The 23614-nt window shown below is 50.7% G+C and overlaps 1 protein-coding gene across 1 annotated transcript in view; it reads left to right on the forward strand.

Moving 5' to 3' along the window:
- Window positions 1-19864, forward strand: part of C1S (complement C1s) — a 33343-nt gene extending 13479 nt beyond the window's left edge. The window contains exons 6-11 of the mRNA XM_077258170.1: window positions 379-526; window positions 1388-1509; window positions 2489-2561; window positions 2667-2786; window positions 18515-18589; window positions 18922-19864. Coding sequence (XP_077114285.1) covers window positions 379-526; window positions 1388-1509; window positions 2489-2561; window positions 2667-2786; window positions 18515-18589; window positions 18922-19763 — 1380 coding nt within the window. The 3' untranslated portion in view covers window positions 19764-19864. The remainder of the gene's footprint in view (window positions 1-378; window positions 527-1387; window positions 1510-2488; window positions 2562-2666; window positions 2787-18514; window positions 18590-18921) is intronic.
- The last annotated feature ends 3750 nt before the right edge of the window (window positions 19865-23614 follow it).

Here is a 23614-nt window from a genome sequence, read left to right on the forward strand (position 1 = left end):
CGATGTTTACCCTGGTTACCCGGGGACTTCGGCATCGCTCCAGCGCCGTGATTGCAAAGTGTGACCGCAGTCTACGACGCTGGAGCGATATTCATACGACGCTGCGACGTCACGAATCGTGCCATCGCAGCGATGGAAATTTCACTGTGTGACGGTACCCTAACTGTGTGAAGGCTTCTTTCCTGTAAGAGCTTAATTAATGTAAATGAGCTGCAATGGACACTTTGTTTTTGTATTTTTTCTCAGATAAAAGCGAATGTCCCAAAATCAATTTACTGTTAACTATTTCTTTATTAACTGTGTGTAGGGTTCTTTGTAGTAAGAGCATTATTAGCAAATGAGCTGTAATGTACACTTTACCATTGTATTTTTCCTCAGATAAAAGCCAAAGGACGAACGTTCGGACCTTACTGTGGGAAGACGCCCCCTCCTCGCATCGAGACGGGCAGTAATGAAGTGGATATCGATTTCATCACAGACAGCGGAGGGGATAACAAAGGCTGGAAGATCTATTATTCAGAGGATGGTGAGGGGGGAATATGATATGGGGCCTGAGGGATGAGGACCCCATCTGGTGCAATGATAGGACAGTCACATTGTGAGGCCTAAAGAGTGGCATAGACAGAGAGGGGGAACCATAGGGGTAATCGAAATGGGCCTCCTAATTTATCTCCAGGACTTTTCTCAGAAGAGTAACGTGTAACAGGGCCCCTCGACCATATATAATGTCTTGTGTAATCGTCAACCATGTGTGGACAGATCTGATTCTGCCTTTTGAGCCTCAGCAGTTCTTGATTCTACTACTTCGGCTTTTCCAATAAAGACTGGGGACGCTGGTGCCGGGTTCAGTTCTGTTTGGTTGCTGGTGTTTTTGACTTTAAGAATAGCAAAGTCTACATTGTAATTATTGTTTTCACATAGCCCAAAACCCTGACGGGAACATGTTGGACCCGTTCTTAAGTCAATAGGATCATCAGAAGTCATTGGGATCTGGTTGGAAGCCATGATGGTTAAGGACTGGTGTCTGGGGGGGTTGGTGGGAGACTAGTCTTCTTGCTGAGGTGACGCATAGAGTACAGGGGGACTGTAGTTCTTTCAGCATGTGTGACGGATAAGATGGGTGTCAGCACGTTCAACCCATAGGACGTGGACATGCTACCACCCAACCTTCCACCATTGCCCCAACAAAAACCCATCACACAGCTACAATGGCAAAAACACGTGTTTTGTGGCCACTGTACTAACATACAGTTACAATAAAGGGGGACTCTAACCAGTTGTAACTCTACGTCTTCCCCGGGTCCTAAATATAAATGGTCCTCCGAGCAATGCTGCTGATTTTCTCATTCCCTTAATCACCTTCAACCTCTTCTCTCATCTTTGCCAGCCATCCCGTGCCCAACAGGTGTGTTCCAGCATGCCATCGTAAAACCGATGAAGGACAAGTATGTTTTCAAAGACATGATGACCATGAAGTGCGTGGAAGGGTATGAGACACTTTCTGGGCAGGTAAGTGATGCTTTATGCATATGATCAGATGACCAAAAAACAGATCCCAGACCAAACCAAATAAATAAAGACCACAGACCCAAGAATAGAGACTCCTAAATAAAGACCATAGTCAAGACTCCAGAATAAATACAGATCCCCAGACCAGACCTGGAAAAGACTCCAGAGTAAACCCCAATAAAATGTAGAACCCAAACCAGACTCTAAAACAAAAATGAAACTCAGATAACAAAGAATACTGACCCCCGAAATAAACATAGACCCCAAATCCGAAAATAAATAGACACTAAAAAATGAAGACCTCACAAGGGAACCCAGAATAAGTGCAAATTCCAGACTAGACTCTAGAATACAGACCACAGACCCCAAAGTAAATACAGTATCCAAACTAAAGCGCCAGATGAGACCCCAAAATAAACATTGACCCTAAACCAGACCCTAAACCAGACTCAAAAATAAACGCAACAGTCCGGTAAGATCCAAGAAAGAATACAGACCCCATAATAAATACAGACCCCAAACCAAACCCTAAGATAAATACAGACCCCAGACTAAAACAGATCTAAGATCCTAGAATAAATAGAGACCCAAAATGAAAACTCCAGATCAGACCCTAAAATAAATGTAGACGTCCAAACCAGATTCTAAAATAAATACAAACCTCAGATGAGATCCCAACAATAGATATAGACCCCAGAGTAAATGCAGATCCCAGACTAGACCCTGATGGGGGGTTTTCTGGAGACTTGTGTGAATTTTTAGAAGTGTAACAATTATGGTTAATACCTTAGATCCCTGGGGAAGGTACATGGGTCCTTACTAGAGTTTCCGAATGGTAGCTACCCATTATTATGGCTCCCAAAGGCAGTTACCCACCTATACCGTACCCCATGTCAGCTCCACTGAGATCATCTTTGTACCTGTTTTAAGTAATTCCATATTACCCATTACAATAAGTCTCCTCCTAATCTCTCATCAGAAGCGTCTGCCATCATTCAGAGCAAAATGCCAGGCAGATGGGACCTGGTCAAATGCCAACCTGAAATGTCAGCGTAAGTAACAATTCCACAAACTTCCAAAAACTGTGTTCCTCATAGTAGAATATACCATTAGCAGGTACTAGAACAGTAGGACACTGACCCCCGTCCTCTTTTCAGCTGTGAATTGTGGAGATCCCGAACAAATCATTAACGGTGATGTTGAATTCACACTGACCACATACAAGGCGACAGCCATATACCATTGCAAAACAGAGTACTACACCCTAAAAGGAGAAGGTAAGTATGGGCGCACTGTACAATGTGTGTAAGATAGGATGGAGGAGATGATGGGATGGACAATGATGGGTATGTGTGCGACTAATGAGACATGAAGAACATAGTGGGAAGTGAGGAGTGCGGGGCACATGTGTGACTGGTATTAGGTGAAGAGTGTGGGCACATGTGTGACTGGTAGGAGGTGAGGAGTGCGGGGCACATGTGTGACTGGTAGGAGGTGAGGAGTGTGGGGTACATGTGTGCAGGGGCTGGCTGGCACTTTTCAGCCTGGGGGGCAATCTCAAGGCAGTGGCCCTCCTTTTCCCTGCTTATATCTGGCCACTGCATTAAAGTAGCAGATATAATAGGCTTTAAAAACAGGCTGGTACACAGATATGGGAACAGAACGGAGCTTGCTGCATAGATATGGTAGCAGAACCAAGCTTACTCCAGAGATATGGTAGCAGAATCGAGCTTACTCCAGAGATATGGGATTAGAACGGAGCTTACTACAGAGATAAGGGAACAGAACAGAGCTTACTATAGAGACATGGGAGCAGAACAGAGCTTACTACGGAGATATGGGAGCAGAACCGAGCTTACTCCGGAGATATGGGAGCAGAACCAAGCTTACTAAAGAGATAAGGGAACAGAACAGAGCTTACTACAGAGATATGGGAGCAGAACCGAGCTTACTCCGGAGATATGGGAGCAGAACCAAGCTTACTATAGAGATATGGGAGCAGAACCGAGCTTACTCCGGAGATATGGGAGCAGAACCAAGCTTACTATAGAGATATGGGAGCAGAACCGAGCTTACTACAGAGATATGGGAGCAGAACCGAGCTTACTCCGGAGATATGGGAGCAGAACCAAGCTTACTAAAGAGATAAGGGAACAGAACAGAGCTTACTATAGAGATATGGGAGCAGAACCGATCTTACTCCAGAGATATGGGAACAGAGCAGAGCTTACTACAGAGATATGTGAGCAGAACAGAGCTTACTACAGAGAAATGGGAGCAGAACAGAGCTTACTATAGAGATATGGGAGCAGAACCAAGCTTACTACAGAGATATGGGAGCAGAACCGAGCTTATTACAGACATAAGGGAGCAGAACCGAGCTTAATAAGTCTACTACGTGGAACCAAGCCTGCTACATAGAAACTGGAGCAGAACCGAGATTACAACATACATACGGTACCATAATCTAGATTACTACATTGATACAGTACCAGAACCAAGCTTACTGCTTAGATATGGTGCCATAACGGAGCATACTTACAAACATACATACAACAATACGGCTACACAGTGCCTAGTACAATCACCACTACACAGTGAATACATATTATAATATCACCATTACCTCTACATGAAACTACACTCTATACAAAGACCAATGATGCCACCATACACTCCCTGACAGGAGTTATGTCGCTTATCCATGTTATGTAAATAAAAGCTTATGACCTGACGTTAAATTCATCCATTGGTTGTATAAATTATTCTTTTGAAAGCTGAAACCCTCCGAAATGTGGTTTAGGTTAAGAAAATAAATTGTCATCAATGCAGAAATATTGATCAGTTAATGGACACAGAATGGTCAGATTTTGGCAAGACAAAAGTTTTGACGCCCACAGAAAGTAATGTGATATTCAAACAAATAATTAACTTAAAATACAAATATATGTTGCATAACATTGGTGAAGGAAGTTGTGGTGCTATTAGAGTCATATTTAATATTTTGTGGGACTTCCATGAGCTTGAAGGACTGCATCCATGCGGTTCAACAATGATTCATATAATTTATTAATGAAGTCATCAGGAATAGCAAAGAATGCAGTCTTACATGCCTCCCAGAGTTCACCCAGATTCTTTGGTTTTGTCTTCCAAGCTTCCTCTTTCATCCTACCCCAAACTTGCTCAATGATGTTCATGTCTGGTGACTGGGCTGGCCAGTCCTTGAGCACCTTGATCTTTTTTGCCTGGAGGAACTTTGTTGCAGAGATGGATGCATGAGATGGAGGACCATCCTGCTGCAGAATTTGACCCCTTTTATGATTTGGAATATAAGAGGTAGCTAATACTTCTTGATATTTTAGGCTATTGATATTGCCTTTCACCTTGAAAATGTTTTGCACACCCCCATACTGAATGTAACCCCAGACCATGATCTTTCCACCACCAAATTTAACTGTTTTCTGGGTGTATTTTGGAGCCATACGGGCTTCAGTAGGTCTCCTGCAGTATTTGCGGCTGCTGTGCTGTAATTCTACTGAAGATTCATCAGAGAAATCCACCTTCTGCCACTTTTCCAGCGTCCATCTGTTTAGCAGGCTGTGGGACTTTGCAAATGTCACACGTTTTTTAATTTGCCTTTTGTTTAGTGCTGGCTTCTGGGCACTGATACAACCATGGAGGCCATTTCGGACAGAACCATACAAACTGTTCAAGTTGACACAGGGACTTGAAGTGACCAGGCCTGTTGGAGCTCTGCTGCATTGGAAGAGGGGCTTGCTTTGGATTTTCTAACCAAAAAAACATTCCTCCTGAGCAGTTGTCTTGCGGGGTCTGCCGGACCTGGGCTTATCAAACACATCTCTAGTCTCTTCAAATCTTTTTTTAATTCTTTGTACTTGACGCTGAGACACATTAAAGGTGCCCGCCACCTCTGCAGTGGATCTGGTCTCTTGATAATCCAGGCTTTGGTCGCAGGGTGGATTTTCGGCATGTTGTCAGAGCCTAAGTTGTAGTTCAAGTAAAGGTCTGGGGTGCTGGGTTTCTTTTTATACACACACACTAATTAACCGATCATTTACTGAGCACACGTGAGGATGCAAACTAGGATTGGGTGCATTATATGACCAGGCGACAAAACTTTTGTCTTGGTAAAATCTGACCATTCTGTGTCCATTAACCGATCAATATTTCTGCATTGATGCCAATTTATTTTTGTAACCTAAACCACATTTTGGAGGGTTTCAACTTTCAAAAGAATAATTTATACAACCAATGGATGAATTTAACGTCAGGTTATAAGCTTTTATTTACATAACATGGATAAGCGACATTACTTCTGTCAGGGAGTGCACACCTTTTACTACTTGTATACTACAATACTGATCATTAATTTTAAAAAATCACAATGCTAAGTGCCATTGTATACAGGAACTCTGTATTTACTGTCAGTGTAAAGATAATACAGTGATCACTGGTGACATTATACACAGGAGATCTGTATAAGGTGTCGGTGAACAGGTAATACAGTGATCACCACTGCCAGTGACATTATACACAGAAGCTTTGTATATAATATAGAGTGTATAGTGTCAGTGTATAGGTAATACACTGACTCACTAGTGACGTCTCTAGCTGAAGTCCTTCATCTTTGCTTTTCATTTTCATCCAGCACAGACCGCCGTCACTTCTTCCAGCCAGGACTCATCTCTGCACAAAATAACAGTTACCTAGAGCACGGCTTCCAGAGCACATTCCCCACTTTTTCCCTTTCTTCTACACTACACATCTGAATACAGAGGTGCACCCACAATCAATATATAATTGGTTATTATGCAACCTCATAGATTGTAAGCTTGCGAGAAGGGCCCTCATTCCTTTTGGTATATGTTGATCTATGTGTTTATTGTTATGCTTAATGTCCATTGTCTGTACAAGTCCCCTCTAAAGTGTAAAGTGTTGCGGAATATGTTGGCACTATAGAAATAAATTATAATTATTGTTTATTATTAACCCACCATTCCAAATATAAATTATAATCCACCACTGTGCACCCACTAACTATAAATAGCCACTTTCCCCATTTAATATATAAATTAATTAGCACCTGTACTCTTTCCCCCGATTCATTACCAGTCACTTCATCCTCAACGCCCCCCACTATGTACCTACCACTCTAACCCCAATTCATTATAGTTACATGCCCCTCCCACCCCAATTCATTGTCATGTCTTTCTCTCCCACCCTCTATTCATTATCAACTGCTCTACCCCACATTCAATACATCATTTACTCCCCCACCCTTAAAATTCATTATTTGTTCTTCCCCTAGATCATCATTTGCTCTCCCCACCCCCTCTTCAATGATCATTTGCTCTCCCCACCCCCAGCTTCAATTAAATTGCTGTCCCCTGTCCCTCACACTGAATTCATCATTTGCAGTCCCCCACTTTAATTTGAAGTCCCCTTACTTCATTCATTGCATTCCTCTATCAACCACTCACTTCACCTGCAGTGCCCCTTCATCATTTGCAGCCCCCTATCCCCCTTCCATTTAATCATGAGCAGTCCCACCTCAGGCAAAATTCATCATGTGCAGTCTTGCAGTCCCCTTCCCCCCACTTCATCATATGCAGTCCCCATTACCCACCCACTTCATCATGGGCAGTCACCCTTACCCCCCACTTCATGTGCAGTCCATCTTACCCCCCACTTCATCATGTGCAGTCCCCCTTACTCCCTCCCACTTCATCATGTGCAGTCCCCCTTACTCCCTCCCACTTCATCATGTGCAGTCCCCCTTACCCCCCACTTCATGTGCAGCCCCACTCTCCCTTCATCATGCGCAATCCCCCTTACCCCCACATCATCATGTGCAGCCCCATTCCACCATGTACAGCCCCACTCTCCCCACTTCATCATGTGCAGTCTCCTTTATCCACTAAACTCCATCATATCCAACCCCACTCCCCCTTCATCATGTGCAGCCCCACTCCCCCTTCATCATGTACAGCCCCTCTCCCCCTTCATCATGTGCAGCCCCACTTACCCCCTCACTCAATTATGTGCAGTCTCCTTTAACCCCCAAATTCCATCATGTGCAGTCTCCTTACACCCCCCACTTAATCACTTGCAGTTACCCACCATTAAATTTATTTTATAAAGAAAACAAAAAAGTTTTTCATACTTACCTCACCAGTCGATCCCCTGCAGCACCTCTCTGCTTCTAGCTTTCGGGACATGTCGGCGTGTGCGTGATGATGCCATCGCGCATGTTCGACACCTAACCTGGAAGTATAGAGAACATGAAGGGAGCAGAAGCTGTCCAGCCATCAAGGTGACAGCCAAGCATAGCTCCTGGCCCCAGCGCAGACGTGTGCGCTAACTGTGATGCGGCTGTGTCTGCTGCCGACCGCATCACAGTACAGCGGACATGGCTGCGCACAATTTGCTGTGTGGCTGTAGCCACCACCAGGCAGCCGGCCAGCCCTGAACAGCTGCTGGGGGAGTGGCCCGGGGGGCATTTGCCTCTTTGCCACCTGGGCCAGTCAGCCCCTGCATGTGTGACTGGTAGGAGGTGAAGAGTGCGGGGCACATGTGTGACTGGTAGGAGGTGAGGAGTGCAGGGCACATGTGTGACTGGTAGGAGGTGAGGAGTGAGGGCACATGTGTGACTGGTAGGAGGTGAGGAGTGCGGGGCACATGTGTGACTGGTATTAGGTGAAGAGTGTGGGCACATGTGTGACTGGTAGGATGTGAGGAGTGCGGGGCACATGTGTGACTGGTAGGAGGTGAGGAGTGCGGGGTACATGTGTGACTGGTAGGAGGTGAGGAGTGCGGGGTACATGTGTGACTGGTAGGAGGTGAGGAGTGCGGGGCACATGTGTGACTGGTAGGAGGTGAGGAGTGCGGGGTACATGTGTGACTGGTAGGAGGCGAGGAGTGTGGGGCACATGTGTGACTGGTAGGAGGTGAGGAGTGCGGGGTACATGTGTGACTGGTAGGAGGTGAGGAGTGCGGGGCACATGTGTGACTGGTAGGAGGTGAGGAGTGCGGGGTACATGTGTGACTGGTAGGAGGTGAGGAGTGAGGGTACATGTGTGACTGGTAGGAGGTGAGGAGTGAGGGCACATGTGTGACTGGTAGGAGGTGAGGAGTGCGGGGTACATGTGTGACTGGTAGGAGGTGAGGAGTGCGGGGCACATGTGTGACTGGTAGGAGGTGAGGAGTGAGGGCACATGTGTGACTGGTAGGAGGTGAGGAGTGAGGGCACATGTGTGACTGGTAGGAGGTGAGGAGTGCGGGGCACATGTGTGACTGGTATTAGGTGAAGAGTGTGGGCACATGTGTGACTGGTAGGAGGTGAGGAGTGCGGGGCACATGTGTGACTGGTAGGAGGTGAGGAGTGCGGGGTACATGTGTGACTGGTAGGAGGTGAGGAGTGTGGGGCACATGTGTGACTGGTAGGAGGTGAGGAGTGCGGGGTACATGTGTGACTGGTAGGAGGTGAGGAATGCGGGGCACATGTGTGACTGGTAGGAGGTGAGGAGTGCGGGGTACATGTGTGACTGGTAGGAGGTGAGGAGTGCGGGGCACATGTGTGACTGGTAGGAGGTGAGGAGTGCGGGGTACATGTGTGACTGGTAGGAGGCGAGGAGTGTGGGGCACATGTGTGACTGGTAGGAGGTGAGGAGTGCGGGGTACATGTGTGACTGGTAGGAGGTGAGGAGTGAGGGTACATGTGTGACTGGTAGGAGGTGAGGAGTGAGGGCACATGTGTGACTGGTAGGAGGTGAGGAGTGCGGGGTACATGTGTGACTGGTAGGAGGTGAGGAGTGCGGGGCACATGTGTGACTGGTAGGAGGTGAGGAGTGAGGGCACATGTGTGACTGGTAGGAGGTGAGGAGTGCGGGGTACATGTGTGACTGGTAGGAGGTGAGGAGTGCGGGGCACATGTGTGACTGGTAGGAGGTGAGGAGTGAGGGCACATGTGTGACTGGTAGGAGGTGAGGAGTGCGGGACACATGTGTGACTGGTAGGAGGTGAGTAGTGCGGGTTACATGTGTAGCGCCCCCACCGCCGCAGGGCCGAGGGGTACCCGGTACCGGGCCTCTGAGTCTCTGTTCTGGGGTAGTCACGGTGGCTAGACCCGGCCCGTGACCCTGCTGAGGGGCGTACAATGTAGGTAGAGGTAAAGGAGGGTGTTATCGTGCAGGAAGCAATCAATCACAAGGACACAGGGGTGCAGTCTCTTTACCTCTTTACTGAAGGTCTCAAAGTCCTCAATCCGGAATACGGTTAACCAGGCTACGCAAGCCCGGCCGGTCTGATGGCACCTCCAGAATTCCCTTTACAGGTGGAAATCTGTGCCTTCCTTCTAGCGCTTGTGTGTTGCGGTCCTCCCCTGCTGTGCTTACGGGATAGTCCCCACAACTGTTGTGTCTGTTTCTCGTGTTCCCTCACAACTCGATCGGATGATGTTCTTCTCCTCCGTCCCTTCCTGATGTTCTGGTTAGGACGCACCCGTATGACGAGTAGGCTCGGAGCTCTTCCGGGACCCTAGAGTCGCCCCTCTCCTAGTGTGCCCCCTATGTCTGCTTAGGTGATGTAGGTGAGACAGCCCGCCTGTAACTGGCTGTCCTGCCGTAGGTTTGAAGTATGGCCTGGAGTTCTATACTTCCTCGGCGTTCCGGCCACCGGTAAATTGCGCCTCAGTAGGATGTTGCCTCGGTCTAACAGCACGACTCCCACTGGTATTTCTCCTTCTTGGTTTGATCTCGTTTCTCACTCAGCACAATAAATCTCGCTTCTTATCCTTTCTTGGGGCACCGCTGCAATGTCGTGCAGGCACGGTCCCGTAACGTTCTCTCTGGTTGCCAGGCCTCTGTCAGGGTCCCACTCCTGACAGGGACCCTACCGAATCTTCCCCTACAACACCCTCTGCCACAAGGTGTTGCCTGGTTCCAACCCAGTCAGCTTTCTTATCTAACTTCCTGCCTAACCCCCAGTTTTACCAAAGTGTGAGGAGTGGCCTAATGAATAGAACCCTTAGCTCCCCCTGGAGGCCCGACTGTGAAGTGTATTGGTGACTGTGATACCTGGTCAGATGAATCCCTTCAGTGCCATCAGACGTACCATAGCCCCCCATAGTGGCGGAGCAACAGTACTGCAACGACCAGGACTCTGGGGCGCTGCACATGTGTGACTGGTAGGAGGTGAGGAGTGCGTGTTACATGTGTGACTGGTAGGAGGTGAGTAGTGAGGGTTACATGTGTGACTGGTAGGAGGTGAGGAGTGAGGGCACATGTGTGACTGGTAGGAGGTGAGGAGTGCGGGGCACATGTGTGACTGGTAGGAGGTGAGGAGTGAGGGCCCATGTGTGACTGGTAGGAGGTGAGGAGTGCGGGGCACATGTGTGACTGGTAGGAGGTGAGGAGTGAGGGACACATGTGTGACTGGTAGGAGGTGAGGAGTGCGGGGCCCATGTGTAACTGGTAGGAGGTGAGGAGTGTGGGACACATGTGTGACTGGTAGGAGGTGAGTAGTGCGGGTTACATGTGTGACTGGTAGGAGGTGAGGAGTGCGGGGTACATGTGTGACTGGTAGGAGGTGAGGAGTGCGGGGCACATGTGTGACTGGTAGGAGGTGAGGAGTGATGGCACATGTGTGACTGGTAGGAGGTGAGTAGTGCGGGGCACATGTGTGACTGGTAGGAGGTGAGGAGTGTGGGGCACATGTGTGACTGGTAGGAGGTGAGGAGTGCGGGGCACATGTGTGACTGGTAGGAGGTGAAGAGTATGGGGCCCATGTGTGACTGGTAGGAGGTGAAGAGTACGGGGCACATGTGTGACTGGTAGGAGGTGAGGAGTGCGGGGCACATGTGTGACTGGTAGGAGATGAGGAGTGCGGGCACGTGTGTGACTGGTAGGAGGTGAAGAGTATGGGGCCCATGTGTGACTGGTAGGAGGTGAAGAGTGTGGGTTACATGTGTGACTGGTAGGAGGTGAGGAGTGCGGAGCACATGTGTGACTGGTAGGAGGTGAAGAGTGTGGGTTACATGTGTGACTGGTAGGAGGTGAGGAGTGCAGGGCACATGTGTGACTGGTAGGAGGTGAGGAGTGCGGGGTACATGTGTGACTGGTAGGAGGTGAGGAGTGAGGGCACATGTGTGACTGGTAGGAGGTGAGGAGTGAGGGCACATGTGTGACTGGTAGGAGGTGAGGAGTGTGGGTTACATGTGTGACTGGTAGGAGGTGAGGAGTGCGGGGCACATGTGTGACTGGTAGGAGGTGAGGAGTGCGGGGCATATGTGTGACTGGTAGGAGGTGAGAAGTGCGGGCAGGGGTACATGTGTGACTGGTAGGAGGTGAGGAGTGCGGGGCACATGTGTGACTGGTAGGAGGTGAGGAGTGCGGGGCACATGTGTGACTGGTAGGAGGTGAGGAGTGCGGAGCACATGTGTGACTGGTAGGAGGTGGGAAGTGCGGGGCACATGTGTGACTGGTAGGAGGTGGGAAGTGTGGGGCACATGTGTGACTGGTAGGAGGTGAGGAGTGCGGGGCACATGTGTGACTGGTAGGAGGTGAGGAGTGCGGGGCACATGTGTGACTGGTAGGAGGTGAGGAGTGCGGGGCACATGTGTGACTGGTAGGAGGTGAGGAGTGCGGGGCACATGTGTGACTGGTAGGAGGTGAGGAGTGCGGGGCACATGTGTGACTGGTAGGAGGTGGGAAGTGCGGGGAGTGGTACATGTGTGACTGGTAGGAGGTGAGGAGTGTGGGTTACATGTGTGACTGGTAGGAGATGAGTAGTGCGGGTTACATGTGTGACTGGTAGGAGGTGAGGAGTGCGGGGCACATGTGTGACTGGTAGGAAGTGAGGAGTACGGGGCACATGTGTGACTGGTAGGAGGTGAGGAGTGTAGGTTACATGTGTGACTGGTAGGAGGTGAGGAGTGCGGGGCACATGTGTGACTGGTAGGAGGTGAGGAGTGCGGGGCACATGTGTGACTGGTAGGAGGTGAGGAGTGCGGGGCACATGTGTGACTGGTAGGAGGTGAGGAGTGCGGGTTACATGTGTGACTGGTAGGAGGTGAGGAGTGCGGGGCACATGTGTGACTGGTAGGAGGTGAGGAGTACGGGGCACATGTGTGACTGGTAGGAGGTGAGGAGTGCGGGGCACATGTGTGACTGGTAGGAGGTGAGGAGTGTAGGTTACATGTGTGACTGGTAGGAGGTGAGGAGTGCGGGGCACATGTGTGACTGGTAGGAGGTGAGGAGTGCGGGGCACATGTGTGACTGGTAGGAGGTGAGGAGTGCGGGGCACATGTGTGACTGGTAGGAGGTGAGTAGTGCAGGGCACATGTGTGACTGGTAGGAGGTGAGGAGTGCGGGGCACATGTGTGACTGGTAGGAGGTGAAGAGTATGGGGCCCATGTGTGACTGGTAGGAGGTGAAGAGTACGGGGCACATGTGTGACTGGTAGGAGGTGAGGAGTGCGGGGCACATGTGTGACTGGTAGGAGGTGAGGAGTGCGGGCACGTGTGTGACTGGTAGGAGGTGAAGAGTATGGGGCCCATGTGTGACTGGTAGGAGGTGAAGAGTGTGGGTTACATGTGTGACTGGTAGGAGGTGAGGAGTGTGGGCATGTGTGTGACTGGTAGGAGGTGAGGAGTGCGGGGTACATGTGTGACTGGTAGGAGGTGAGGAGTGCGGGCACGTGTGTGACTGGTAGGAGGTGAGGAGTGCGGGGTACATGTGTGACTGGTAGGAGGTGAGGAGTGCGGGCACGTGTGTGACTGGTAGGAGGTGAGGAGTGCAGGGCACATGTGTGACTGGTAGGAGGTGAGGAGTGCGGGGTACATGTGTGACTGGTAGGAGGTGAGGAGTGTGGGTTACATGTGTGACTGGTAGGAGGTGAGGAGTGCGGGGCACATGTGTGACTGGTAGGAGGTGAGAAGTGCGGGCAGGGGTACATGTGTGACTGGTAGGAGGTGAGGAGTGCGGGGCACATGTGTGACTGGTAGGAGGTGAGGAGTGCGGGGCACATGTGTGACTGGTAGGAGGTGAGGAGTGAGGGCCCATGTGTGACTGGTAGGAGGTGAGGAGTGCGGGGCACATGTGTGACTGGTAGGAGGTGAGGAGTGAGGGCACATGTGTGACTGGTAGGAGGTGAGTAGTGTGGGGCACATGTGTGACTGGTAGGAGGTGAGGAGTGCGGGGCTCATGTGTGACTGGTAGGAGGTGAGTAGTTCGGGTTACATGTGTGACTGGTAGGAGGTGAGTAGTGCGGGTTACATGTGTGACTGGTAGGAGGTGAGTAGTGCGGGGCCCATGTGTAACTGGTAGGAGGTGAGGAGTGATGGCACATGTGTGACTGGTAGGAGGTGAGTAGTGCGGGGCACATGTGTGACTGGTAGGAGGTGAGGAGTGCGGGGTACATGTGTGACTGGTAGGAGGTGAGGAGTGCGGGGCCCATGTGTAACTGGTAGGAGGTGAGGAGTGATGGCACATGTGTGACTGGTAGGAGGTGAGTAGTGCGGGGCACATGTGTGACTGGTAGGAGGTGAGGAGTGAGGGCACATGTGTGACTGGTAGGAGGTGAGTAGTGCGGCTTACATGTGTGACTGGTAGGAGGTGAGGAGTGCGGGACACATGTGTGACTGGTAGGAGGTGAGGAGTGCGGGACACATGTGTGACTGGTAGGAGGTGAGGAGTGCGGGGCCCATGTGTAACTGGTAAGAGGTGAGGAGTGTGGGACACATGTGTGACTGGTAGGAGGTGAGTAGTGCGGGTTACATGTGTGACTGGTAGGAGGTGAGGAGTGCGGGGTACATGTGTGACTGGTAGGAGGTGAGGAGTGTGGGGCACATGTGTGACTGGTAGGAGGTGAGGAGTGCGGGGCACATGTGTGACTGGTAGGAGGTGAAGAGTATGGGGCCCATGTGTGACTGGTAGGAGGTGAAGAGTACGGGGCACATGTGTGACTGGTAGGAGGTGAGGAGTGCGGGGCACATGTGTGACTGGTAGGAGGTGAGGAGTGCGGGGCACGTGTGTGACTGGTAGGAGGTGAAGAGTATGGGGCCCATGTGTGACTGGTAGGAGGTGAAGAGTGTGGGTTACATGTGTGACTGGTAGGAGGTGAGGAGTGCGGAGCACATGTGTGACTGGTAGGAGGTGAAGAGTGTGGGTTACATGTGTGACTGGTAGGAGGTGAGGAGTGCAGGGCACATGTGTGACTGGTAGGAGGTGAGGAGTGCGGGGTACATGTGTGACTGGTAGGAGGTGAGGAGTGAGGGCACATGTGTGACTGGTAGGAGGTGAGGAGTGAGGGCACATGTGTGACTGGTAGGAGGTGAGGAGTGTGGGTTACATGTGTGACTGGTAGGAGGTGAGGAGTGCGGGGCACATGTGTGACTGGTAGGAGGTGAGGAGTGCGGGGCATATGTGTGACTGGTAGGAGGTGAGAAGTGCGGGCAGGGGTACATGTGTGACTGGTAGGAGGTGAGGAGTGCGGGGCACATGTGTGACTGGTAGGAGGTGAGGAGTGCGGGGCACATGTGTGACTGGTAGGAGGTGAGGAGTGCGGAGCACATGTGTGACTGGTAGGAGGTGGGAAGTGCGGGGCACATGTGTGACTGGTAGGAGGTGGGAAGTGTGGGGCACATGTGTGACTGGTAGGAGGTGAGGAGTGCGGGGCACATGTGTGACTGGTAGGAGGTGAGGAGTGCGGGGCACATGTGTGACTGGTAGGAGGTGAGGAGTGCGGGGCACATGTGTGACTGGTAGGAGGTGAGGAGTGCGGGGCACATGTGTGACTGGTAGGAGGTGGGAAGTGCGGGGAGTGGTACATGTGTGACTGGTAGGAGGTGAGGAGTGTGGGTTACATGTGTGACTGGTAGGAGATGAGTAGTGCGGGTTACATGTGTGACTGGTAGGAGGTGAGGAGTGCGGGGCACATGTGTGACTGGTAGGAAGTGAGGAGTACGGGGCACATGTGTGACTGGTAGGAGGTGAGGAGTGTAGGTTACATGTGTGACTGGTAGGAGGTGAGGAGTGCGGGGCACATGTGTGACTGGTAGGAGGTGAGGAGTGCGGGGCACATGTGTGACTGGTAGGAGGTGAGGAGTGCGGGGCACATGTGTGACTGGTAGGAGGTGAGGAGTGCGGGTTACATGTGTGACTGGTAGGGGGTGAGGAGTGCGGGGCACATGTGTGACTGGTAGGAGGTGAGGAGTGCGGGGCACATGTGTGACTGGTAGGAGGTGAGGAGTGTAGGTTACATGTGTGACTGGTAGGAGGTGAGGAGTGCGGGGCACATGTGTGACTGGTAGGAGGTGAGGAGTGCGGGGCACATGTGTGACTGGTAGGAGGTGAGGAGTGCGGGGCACATGTGTGACTGGTAGGAGGTGAGTAGTGCGGGGCACATGTGTGACTGGTAGGAGGTGAGGAGTGCGGGGCACATGTGTGACTGGTAGGAGGTGAAGAGTATGGGGCCCATGTGTGACTGGTAGGAGGTGAAGAGTACGGGGCACATGTGTGACTGGTAGGAGGTGAGGAGTGCGGGGCACATGTGTGACTGGTAGGAGGTGAGGAGTGCGGGCACGTGTGTGACTGGTAGGAGGTGAAGAGTATGGGGCCCATGTGTGACTGGTAGGAGGTGAAGAGTGTGGGTTACATGTGTGACTGGTAGGAGGTGAGGAGTGTGGGCACGTGTGTGACTGGTAGGAGGTGAGGAGTGCGGGGTACATGTGTGACTGGTAGGAGGTGAGGAGTGCGGGCACGTGTGTGACTGGTAGGAGGTGAGGAGTGCGGGGTACATGTGTGACTGGTAGGAGGTGAGGAGTGCGGGCACGTGTGTGACTGGTAGGAGGTGAGGAGTGCAGGGCACATGTGTGACTGGTAGGAGGTGAGGAGTGCGGGGTACATGTGTGACTGGTAGGAGGTGAGGAGTGTGGGTTACATGTGTGACTGGTAGGAGGTGAGGAGTGCGGGGCACATGTGTGACTGGTAGGAGGTGAGAAGTGCGGGCAGGGGTACATGTGTGACTGGTAGGAGGTGAGGAGTGCGGGGCACATGTGTGACTGGTAGGAGGTGAGGAGTGCAGGGCACATGTGTGACTGGTAGGAGGTGAGGAGTGCGGGATACATGTGTGACTGGTAGGAGGTGAGGAGTGTGGGTTACATGTGTGACTGGTAGGAGGTGAGGAGTGCGGGGCACATGTGTGACTGGTAGGAGGTGAGGAGTGCGGGGCACATGTGTGACTGGTAGGAGGTGAGGAGTGCGGGGCACATGTGTGACTGGTAGGAGGTGAGGAGTGCGGGGCACATGTGTGACTGGTAGGAGGTGGGAAGTGTGGGGCACATGTGTGACTGGTAGGAGGTGAGGAGTGCGGGGCACATGTGTGACTGGTAGGAGGTGAGGAGTGCGGGGCACATGTGTGACTGGTAGGAGGTGAGGAGTGCGGGGCACATGTGTGACTGGTAGGAGGTGGGAAGTGCGGGGTACATGTGTGACTGGTAGGAGGTGAGGAGTGTGGGGCACATGTGTGACTGGTAGGAGGTGAGGAGTGTGGGGCACATGTGTGACTGGTAGGAGGTGAGGAGTGCGGGGTACATGTGTGACTGGTAGGAGGTGGGAAGTGTGGGGCACATGTGTGACTGGTAGGAGGTGAGGAGTGTGGGGCACATGTGTGACTGGTAGGAGGTGAGGAGTGCGGGGTACATGTGTGACTGGTAGGAGGTGAGGAGTGTGGGGCACATGTGTGACTGGTAGGAGGTGAGGAGTGAGGGTACATGTGTGACTGGTAGGAGGTGAGGAGTGCGGGGTACATGTGTGACTGGTAGGAGGTGGGAAGTGTGGGGCACATGTGTGACTGGTAGGAGGTGAGGAGTGTGGGGCACATGTGTGACTGGTAGGAGGTGAGGAGTGCGGGGTACATGTGTGACTGGTAGGAGGTGAGGAGTGTGGGTTACATGTGTGACTGGTAGGAGATGAGTAGTGCGGGTTACATGTGTGACTGGTAGGAGGTGAGGAATGCGGGGCACATGTGTGACTGGTAGGAGGTGAGGAGTGTAGGTTACATGTGTGACTGGTAGGAGGTGAGGAGTGCGGGGCACATGTGTGACTGGTAGGAGGTGAGGAGTGTAGGTTACATGTGTGACTGGTAGGAGGTGAGGAGTGCGGGGCACATGTGTGACTGGTAGGAAGTGAGGAGTACGGGGCACATGTGTGACTGGTAGGAGGTGAGGACTGTAGGTTACATGTGTGACTGGTAGGAGGTGAGGAGTGCGGGGCACATGTGTGACTGGTAGGAGGTGAGGAGTGCGGGTTACATGTGTGACTGGTAGGAGGTGAGGAGTGCGGGGCACATGTGTGACTGGTAGGAGGTGAGGAGTGCGGGGCACATGTGTGACTGGTAGGAGGTGAGGAGTACGGGGCACATGTGTGACTGGTAGGAGGTGAGGAGTGCGGGGCACATGTGTGACTGGTAGGAGGTGAGGAGTGTAGGTTACATGTGTGACTGGTAGGAGGTGAGGAGTGCGGGGCACATGTGTGACTGGTAGGAGGTGAGGAGTGCGGGGCACATGTGTGACTGGTAGGAGGTGAGGAGTACGGGGCACATGTGTGACTGGTAGGAGGTGAGGAGTGTAGGTTACATGTGTGACTGGTAGGAGGTGAGGAGTGCGGGGCACATGTGTGACTGGTAGGAGGTGAGGAGTGCGGGGCACATGTGTGACTGGTAGGAGGTGAGGAGTGCGGGGCACATGTGTGACTGGTAGGAGGTGAGGAGTGCGGGGCACATGTGTGACTGGTAGGAGGTGAGGAGTGTAGGTTACATGTGTGACTGGTAGGAGGTGAGGAGTGCGGGGCACATGTGTGACTGGTAGGAGGTGAGGAGTGTAGGTTACATGTGTAACTGGTAGGAGGTGAGGAGTGCGGGGCACATGTGTGACTGGAAGGGGATGATGCTTATATACTATTCTGAGCTCATCTTTACTTTTTCCCAGAAAACTATCACTGCTCCTTGGATGGATTCTGGAGAAACAGCAACAAAGAAACTGAACTTCCCAAATGTGCAGCAGGTAAAAGAGAGGAGCCAACTCCAGAACTGCTAATTCATAGATATTTGTCTTATAGTCCATCCAGACATATTTCATATTTGCTCTCCGGCCACAGACACTCGTTATTACTACCAGCCCCTGCTCGTTCAGTGTCTGCAATGATGCTGTATAGAAACCCTGACCCCCAACATTCTCGCTAAAAGTATTACATAATTTGACTAAAGTTTATTGAAATTATTTACAAAGTGACTCAACAAGATATGGGGGATTTAAAAAACAGAACCTGGAGTGTAACACAGCTTATCTGCTCCAAAATATATACTTCCATTTTATTATTTTTTATGTATTTTCAGTTTGTGGAAAAAGCTCAGTAACCGGGACAACCCGAATTTTTGGTGGGGAAAAAGCCCAAGAAGGCTACTTTCCATGGCTTGTGCGGGTCGAGGTGACTTCATATATCGGTGGGGCGTCACTTATATCGGATCACTGGGTCTTGACGGCTGCCCACGTTGTGGAGGATGATGCAAATCCTACATTAAAGGTCGGCAGTGTGGATCATCGGACGGCAACAGAAATACCAGTCAAGAAAGTGATCATCCACCCCGACTGGGAAAAGCTCCCTACAAATAACAATAGAGTGAATTACAACAACGACATCGCCCTTATCCAGCTCGCAAGGAGAATTGAACTGGATGAATGCGTTTACCCAGTGTGCCTCCCGCAAAAAGGAGAGGCTGACCGTCCTGCCATTAGAGAGGCTGGATATGTCGCTGGTTGGGGGAAAACCGACCGAATACATCAGAAAACTGGATACACAATAGACAAACCCAGGATCTTAGAATTTACAAGGGTTCCACTCCGGGATCTGGTGGAATGCAAGAAGACTGTGCCAGAAGATTATACCGTTACCTTCAACATGTTGTGTGCCGGGGAAGCCGGTAATGACAGTTGTGGTGGTGACAGTGGGGGTCCCCTTATGTACGAAGATCTTAAAATTCGAGAATACAAAAGACTATATATCGCTGGCGTCGTCTCTTGGGGCATCAAATGTGGTGAATTCGGAATGTACACCAAAGTTCAGAACTACCTGGATTGGATCGAGACAACAATACAAAGGGTGGAAAGTGAAGAGAATGATGAAGAGCAACCGGAACCGCTGAAAATATGTAATGAGAAAACAAAAGCAGGAGGATAACTCTCCAAGCTCACAAATTAGTATATATGATGGGGGGGGGGGGGGTGGAAGAGGCAAATGTCATTCACGTGTTTCACAATAAACTCTATATACACACACACAATTAAAGGGTTTGGCTATATTTTTTTCCTAAAAATTGTAACTGAAGAACTACACCTCGCAGCCCCGCCTGACGTCACTAATAGGTCAGGAGTCATGCGGTTCAGCCTGCCAGAAATTCCGTAGTCCCACCTAGGCTGCTAGAGGTGTGAGCTCTTCCACTTGGAGCTTTTGAAGCTGGACTACTTGCTGAGCCAGGTGACTTGTCTCAGCTTCACATTTTGAAGGAGGTCTATAATCTCTGATAAATATGGTACAGTTAATTGGCATGAAATTATATCCCCCATATTCTTAACAATAACATTTGAAGCAACTTAATGAAAGTGGTTAAAGTCATGTGATTGTGTATAAGACTTCTATGTAAGGCTTGTGACGTCCGACTGTGACGTCCGAGACGCAAGAAGAGAGAGTGGACCCTCTGGGTCACGGTACTGACGTGCCCAAGGACGAGCGACCCCGGGGGAGGGCTACCCCTATACAGGGATAGTGGGGAGCAGGCCCGAGGGAGTCTATACCGCAACAGCTGGTACCAAGAGGGACGGCTCAGGAAAAGGCAGAGGAGAGGTAAATGAACAGACTGACAAGGAAGGAGTTGGGAGACTAGGAACGGAACGGAGGAGGCTGGAAAAGGACAGGGAAGGACACAGGGGAGAAACAGGATAATAGCCAGCGACTAGAGAACTAGACAAGAGCAGGCAGGGAGTAGACAGAGAACAAGGCCTAACACTGAGCACAAAAGCACACAATAATCAGGCGCCTCCATTATGGAGAGGAAGCCTGATAAAGCCAAAGAAGTCACCTGATTGGAGAAGCTTGATCAGCGAGGACGCGGAAGGTGTTAAGAAGAGGGGAGGGCGCGCGCCCGAGACCTAAGGCGCATGTGCGGAGCAGGTGCCGGCCGGAGGAAGGAGGAAGCACGGGCGCCACGCCGAAGACCCCGAGCAGCCGGGAGAGGGATCGATGTAACGGCGCGACGCCCAGGATGATGAACCGGAACGCAGCGGGAGGAACCGCCGGAGGAAGCGGCCGCAGCGTCGGCGGCGGCAGGTATGACAAGGCTCTTCATTATTCTCCCTGAATGGTTTGCTGCTCAGGCATCTTTGGCTCGTTCCTTTTTCTTGACGTACCCCACAATTGGTGCAAATTCCAGACTAGACTCTAGAATACAGACCACAGACGCCAAAGTAAATACAGAATCCAAACTAAAGTGCTAGATGAGACCCCGAAATTAACATAGACCATAAACCACACTCAAAAATAAACACAAACCCCAGGTAAGATCCAAGAAAGAATACAGACCCCAAAATAAATACAGACCCCAAACCTAAGATAAATGCAGACCGCTTTTTCTTGATGTACCCCGCAATTTGTGCTACAGATTGTGCCTCAAAGCAGGCACAGTGTCACATATGCCAGACATGTCAACTCTTCACAGTCACAATGCCTTCCATAACAACCACAATATCCCCAAGTGGCAATATCCCCCATAATATGCCACGTATGACAGCACCATGCCCAGTGACACCCTGTCACTCTCTACCTGTCCTCCATGTGTAGTGTGGGTGTCTGTCACTCTCTACCTGTCCTCCATGTGTAGTGCGGGGTCTGTCACTCTCTACCTGTCCTCCATGTGTAGTACGGGGTCTGTCACTCTCTACCTGTCCTCCATGTATAGTGTGGGGTCTGTCAATCTCTACCTGTCCTCCATGTGTAGTGCGGGGTCTGTCACTCTCTACCTGTCCTCCATGTATAGTGCGGTGTCTGTCGTTCTCCACCTGTGTTGCAAGTGTTGTGTGAGGTCTGTCACTCTCTAGCTGCCCTCCATGTGTAGTGCAGGGTCTGTCACTCTCTAGCTGCCCTCCATGTGTAGTGAGGGTCTGTTACTCTCTACCTGTCCTCCATGTGTAGTGCGGGGTCTCTTGCTCTCTACCTATCCTCCATGTGTAGTGCAGGGTCTGTCACTCTCTACCTGTCCTCCATGTGTAGTGTGGTATCTGTCGCTCTTCACTTGTCCTCCATGTATAGTGCGGGGTCTGTCACTCTCTACCTGTCCTCCATGTGTAGTGTGGTATCTGTCGCTCTTCACTTGTCCTCCATGTATAGTGTGGGGTCTGTCACTCTCTACCTGTCCTCCATGTGTAGTGCGGGGTCTGTCACTCTCTACCTCTCCTCCATGTATAGTGTGGGGTCTGTCACTCTCTACCTCTCCTCCATGTATAGTGTGGGGTCTGTCACTCTCTACCTCTCCTCCATGTGTAGTGCGGGGTCTGTCACTCTCTACCTCTCCTCCATGTATAGTGTGGGGTCTGTCACTCTCTACCTGTCCTCCATGTGTAGTATGGGGTCTGTCACTCTCTACCTGTCCTCCATGTATAGTGTGGGGTCTGTCACTCTCTACCTGTCCTCCATGTGTAGTGCGGGGTCTGTCACTCTCTACCTGTCTTCCATGTGTAGTGTGGGGTCTGTCACTCTCTACCTGTCCTCCATGTGTAGTGCGGGGTCTGTCACTCTCTACCTGTCCTCCATGTATAGTGTGGGGTCTGTCACTCTCTACCTGTCCTCCATGGATAGTGCGGTGTCTGTCGTTCTCCACCTGTCTTTCAAGTGTTGTGTGAGGTCTGTCTCTCTCTAGCTGCCCTCCATGGGTAGTGAGGGTATGTTACTCTCTACCTGTTTTCTATATGTAGTCATAGAATCCTAGAATGTTAAAGTTGAAGGGGACACCAACCAATCCTGCTCAGCGCAGGATTCACTAAACCATCTCAGACAGATGTCTGTCCAGCCTCTGATTGAAGACTTCCATTGAAGGAGAACTCGCCACCTCTCGTGGCCGCCTGTTCCACTCATTGATCACCCTCACCGTCAAAAAGTTTTTTCTAATATCTAATCTGGATCTTCTCTCCTTTCAGTTTCATTCCATTCCTTCTCATGTTTCCATGTACAAATGAGAATAAGGATGATTCCTCTATACTGTGACAGCCCTTCAGATATTTGTAGATTTGTAGACAGCTATAAGTCTCCTCTTAGGCTTCTTTTTTGCAAGCTAAACATTCCCAGATCCTTTAACCGTTTTTCGTAGGACATAGTTTGCAGTCCGCTCACCATCCTGGTTGCTCTTCTCTGTGGGTCTGTGTCACCCTCTACCTACCCCCCATGTGTAGTGAAGGGTCTGTTACTCTATACCTTCCCTCCATGTGTAGTGCAGAGTTTGTTACTCTCTACCTTCCCTCCAAGTGTAGTGTGGGGTTATGCACATATCTTTATGAATTTGCTGCAAGTTATTCAAAAGTACTGTTCATCAACACTGGCACACAAAACTCCAGTCTGGATGAGTTCCTTTGTGAGGCTCATAACTTGTAGCTGTGACTGCCGTACTCCATGTTGTAATGTTATATTGGGTTCATGATGCACTGTATGCAGTAAGCTCATGAGCTCCCCCTAGTGGTGACTTCAGACACGAAGGATTTTATCATGTAACTCCATGTCTATGCAGGGCGGGTTGTATGCAGGAGTGTATCAGCAAAAAGTCTCCCTTTCCAAATCCCTTTACTGTGTATTTACAATATACAGGTGCTTCTTGCAAAGATAGAATATCATCAAAAAGTTAATTTATTTCAGTCCTTCAATACAAAAAGTGAAACTCATATATTACACACAGAGTGATCTATTTCCAATGTTTATTTCTGTTAATGTTGATGATTATGGCTTACAGCCAATGAAAACCCAAAAGTCAATATCTCAGTAAATTAGAA

This window comes from Ranitomeya variabilis, chromosome 4, assembly GCF_051348905.1.
Source record: "Ranitomeya variabilis isolate aRanVar5 chromosome 4, aRanVar5.hap1, whole genome shotgun sequence".
Lineage (NCBI taxonomy): Eukaryota > Metazoa > Chordata > Amphibia > Anura > Dendrobatidae > Ranitomeya > Ranitomeya variabilis.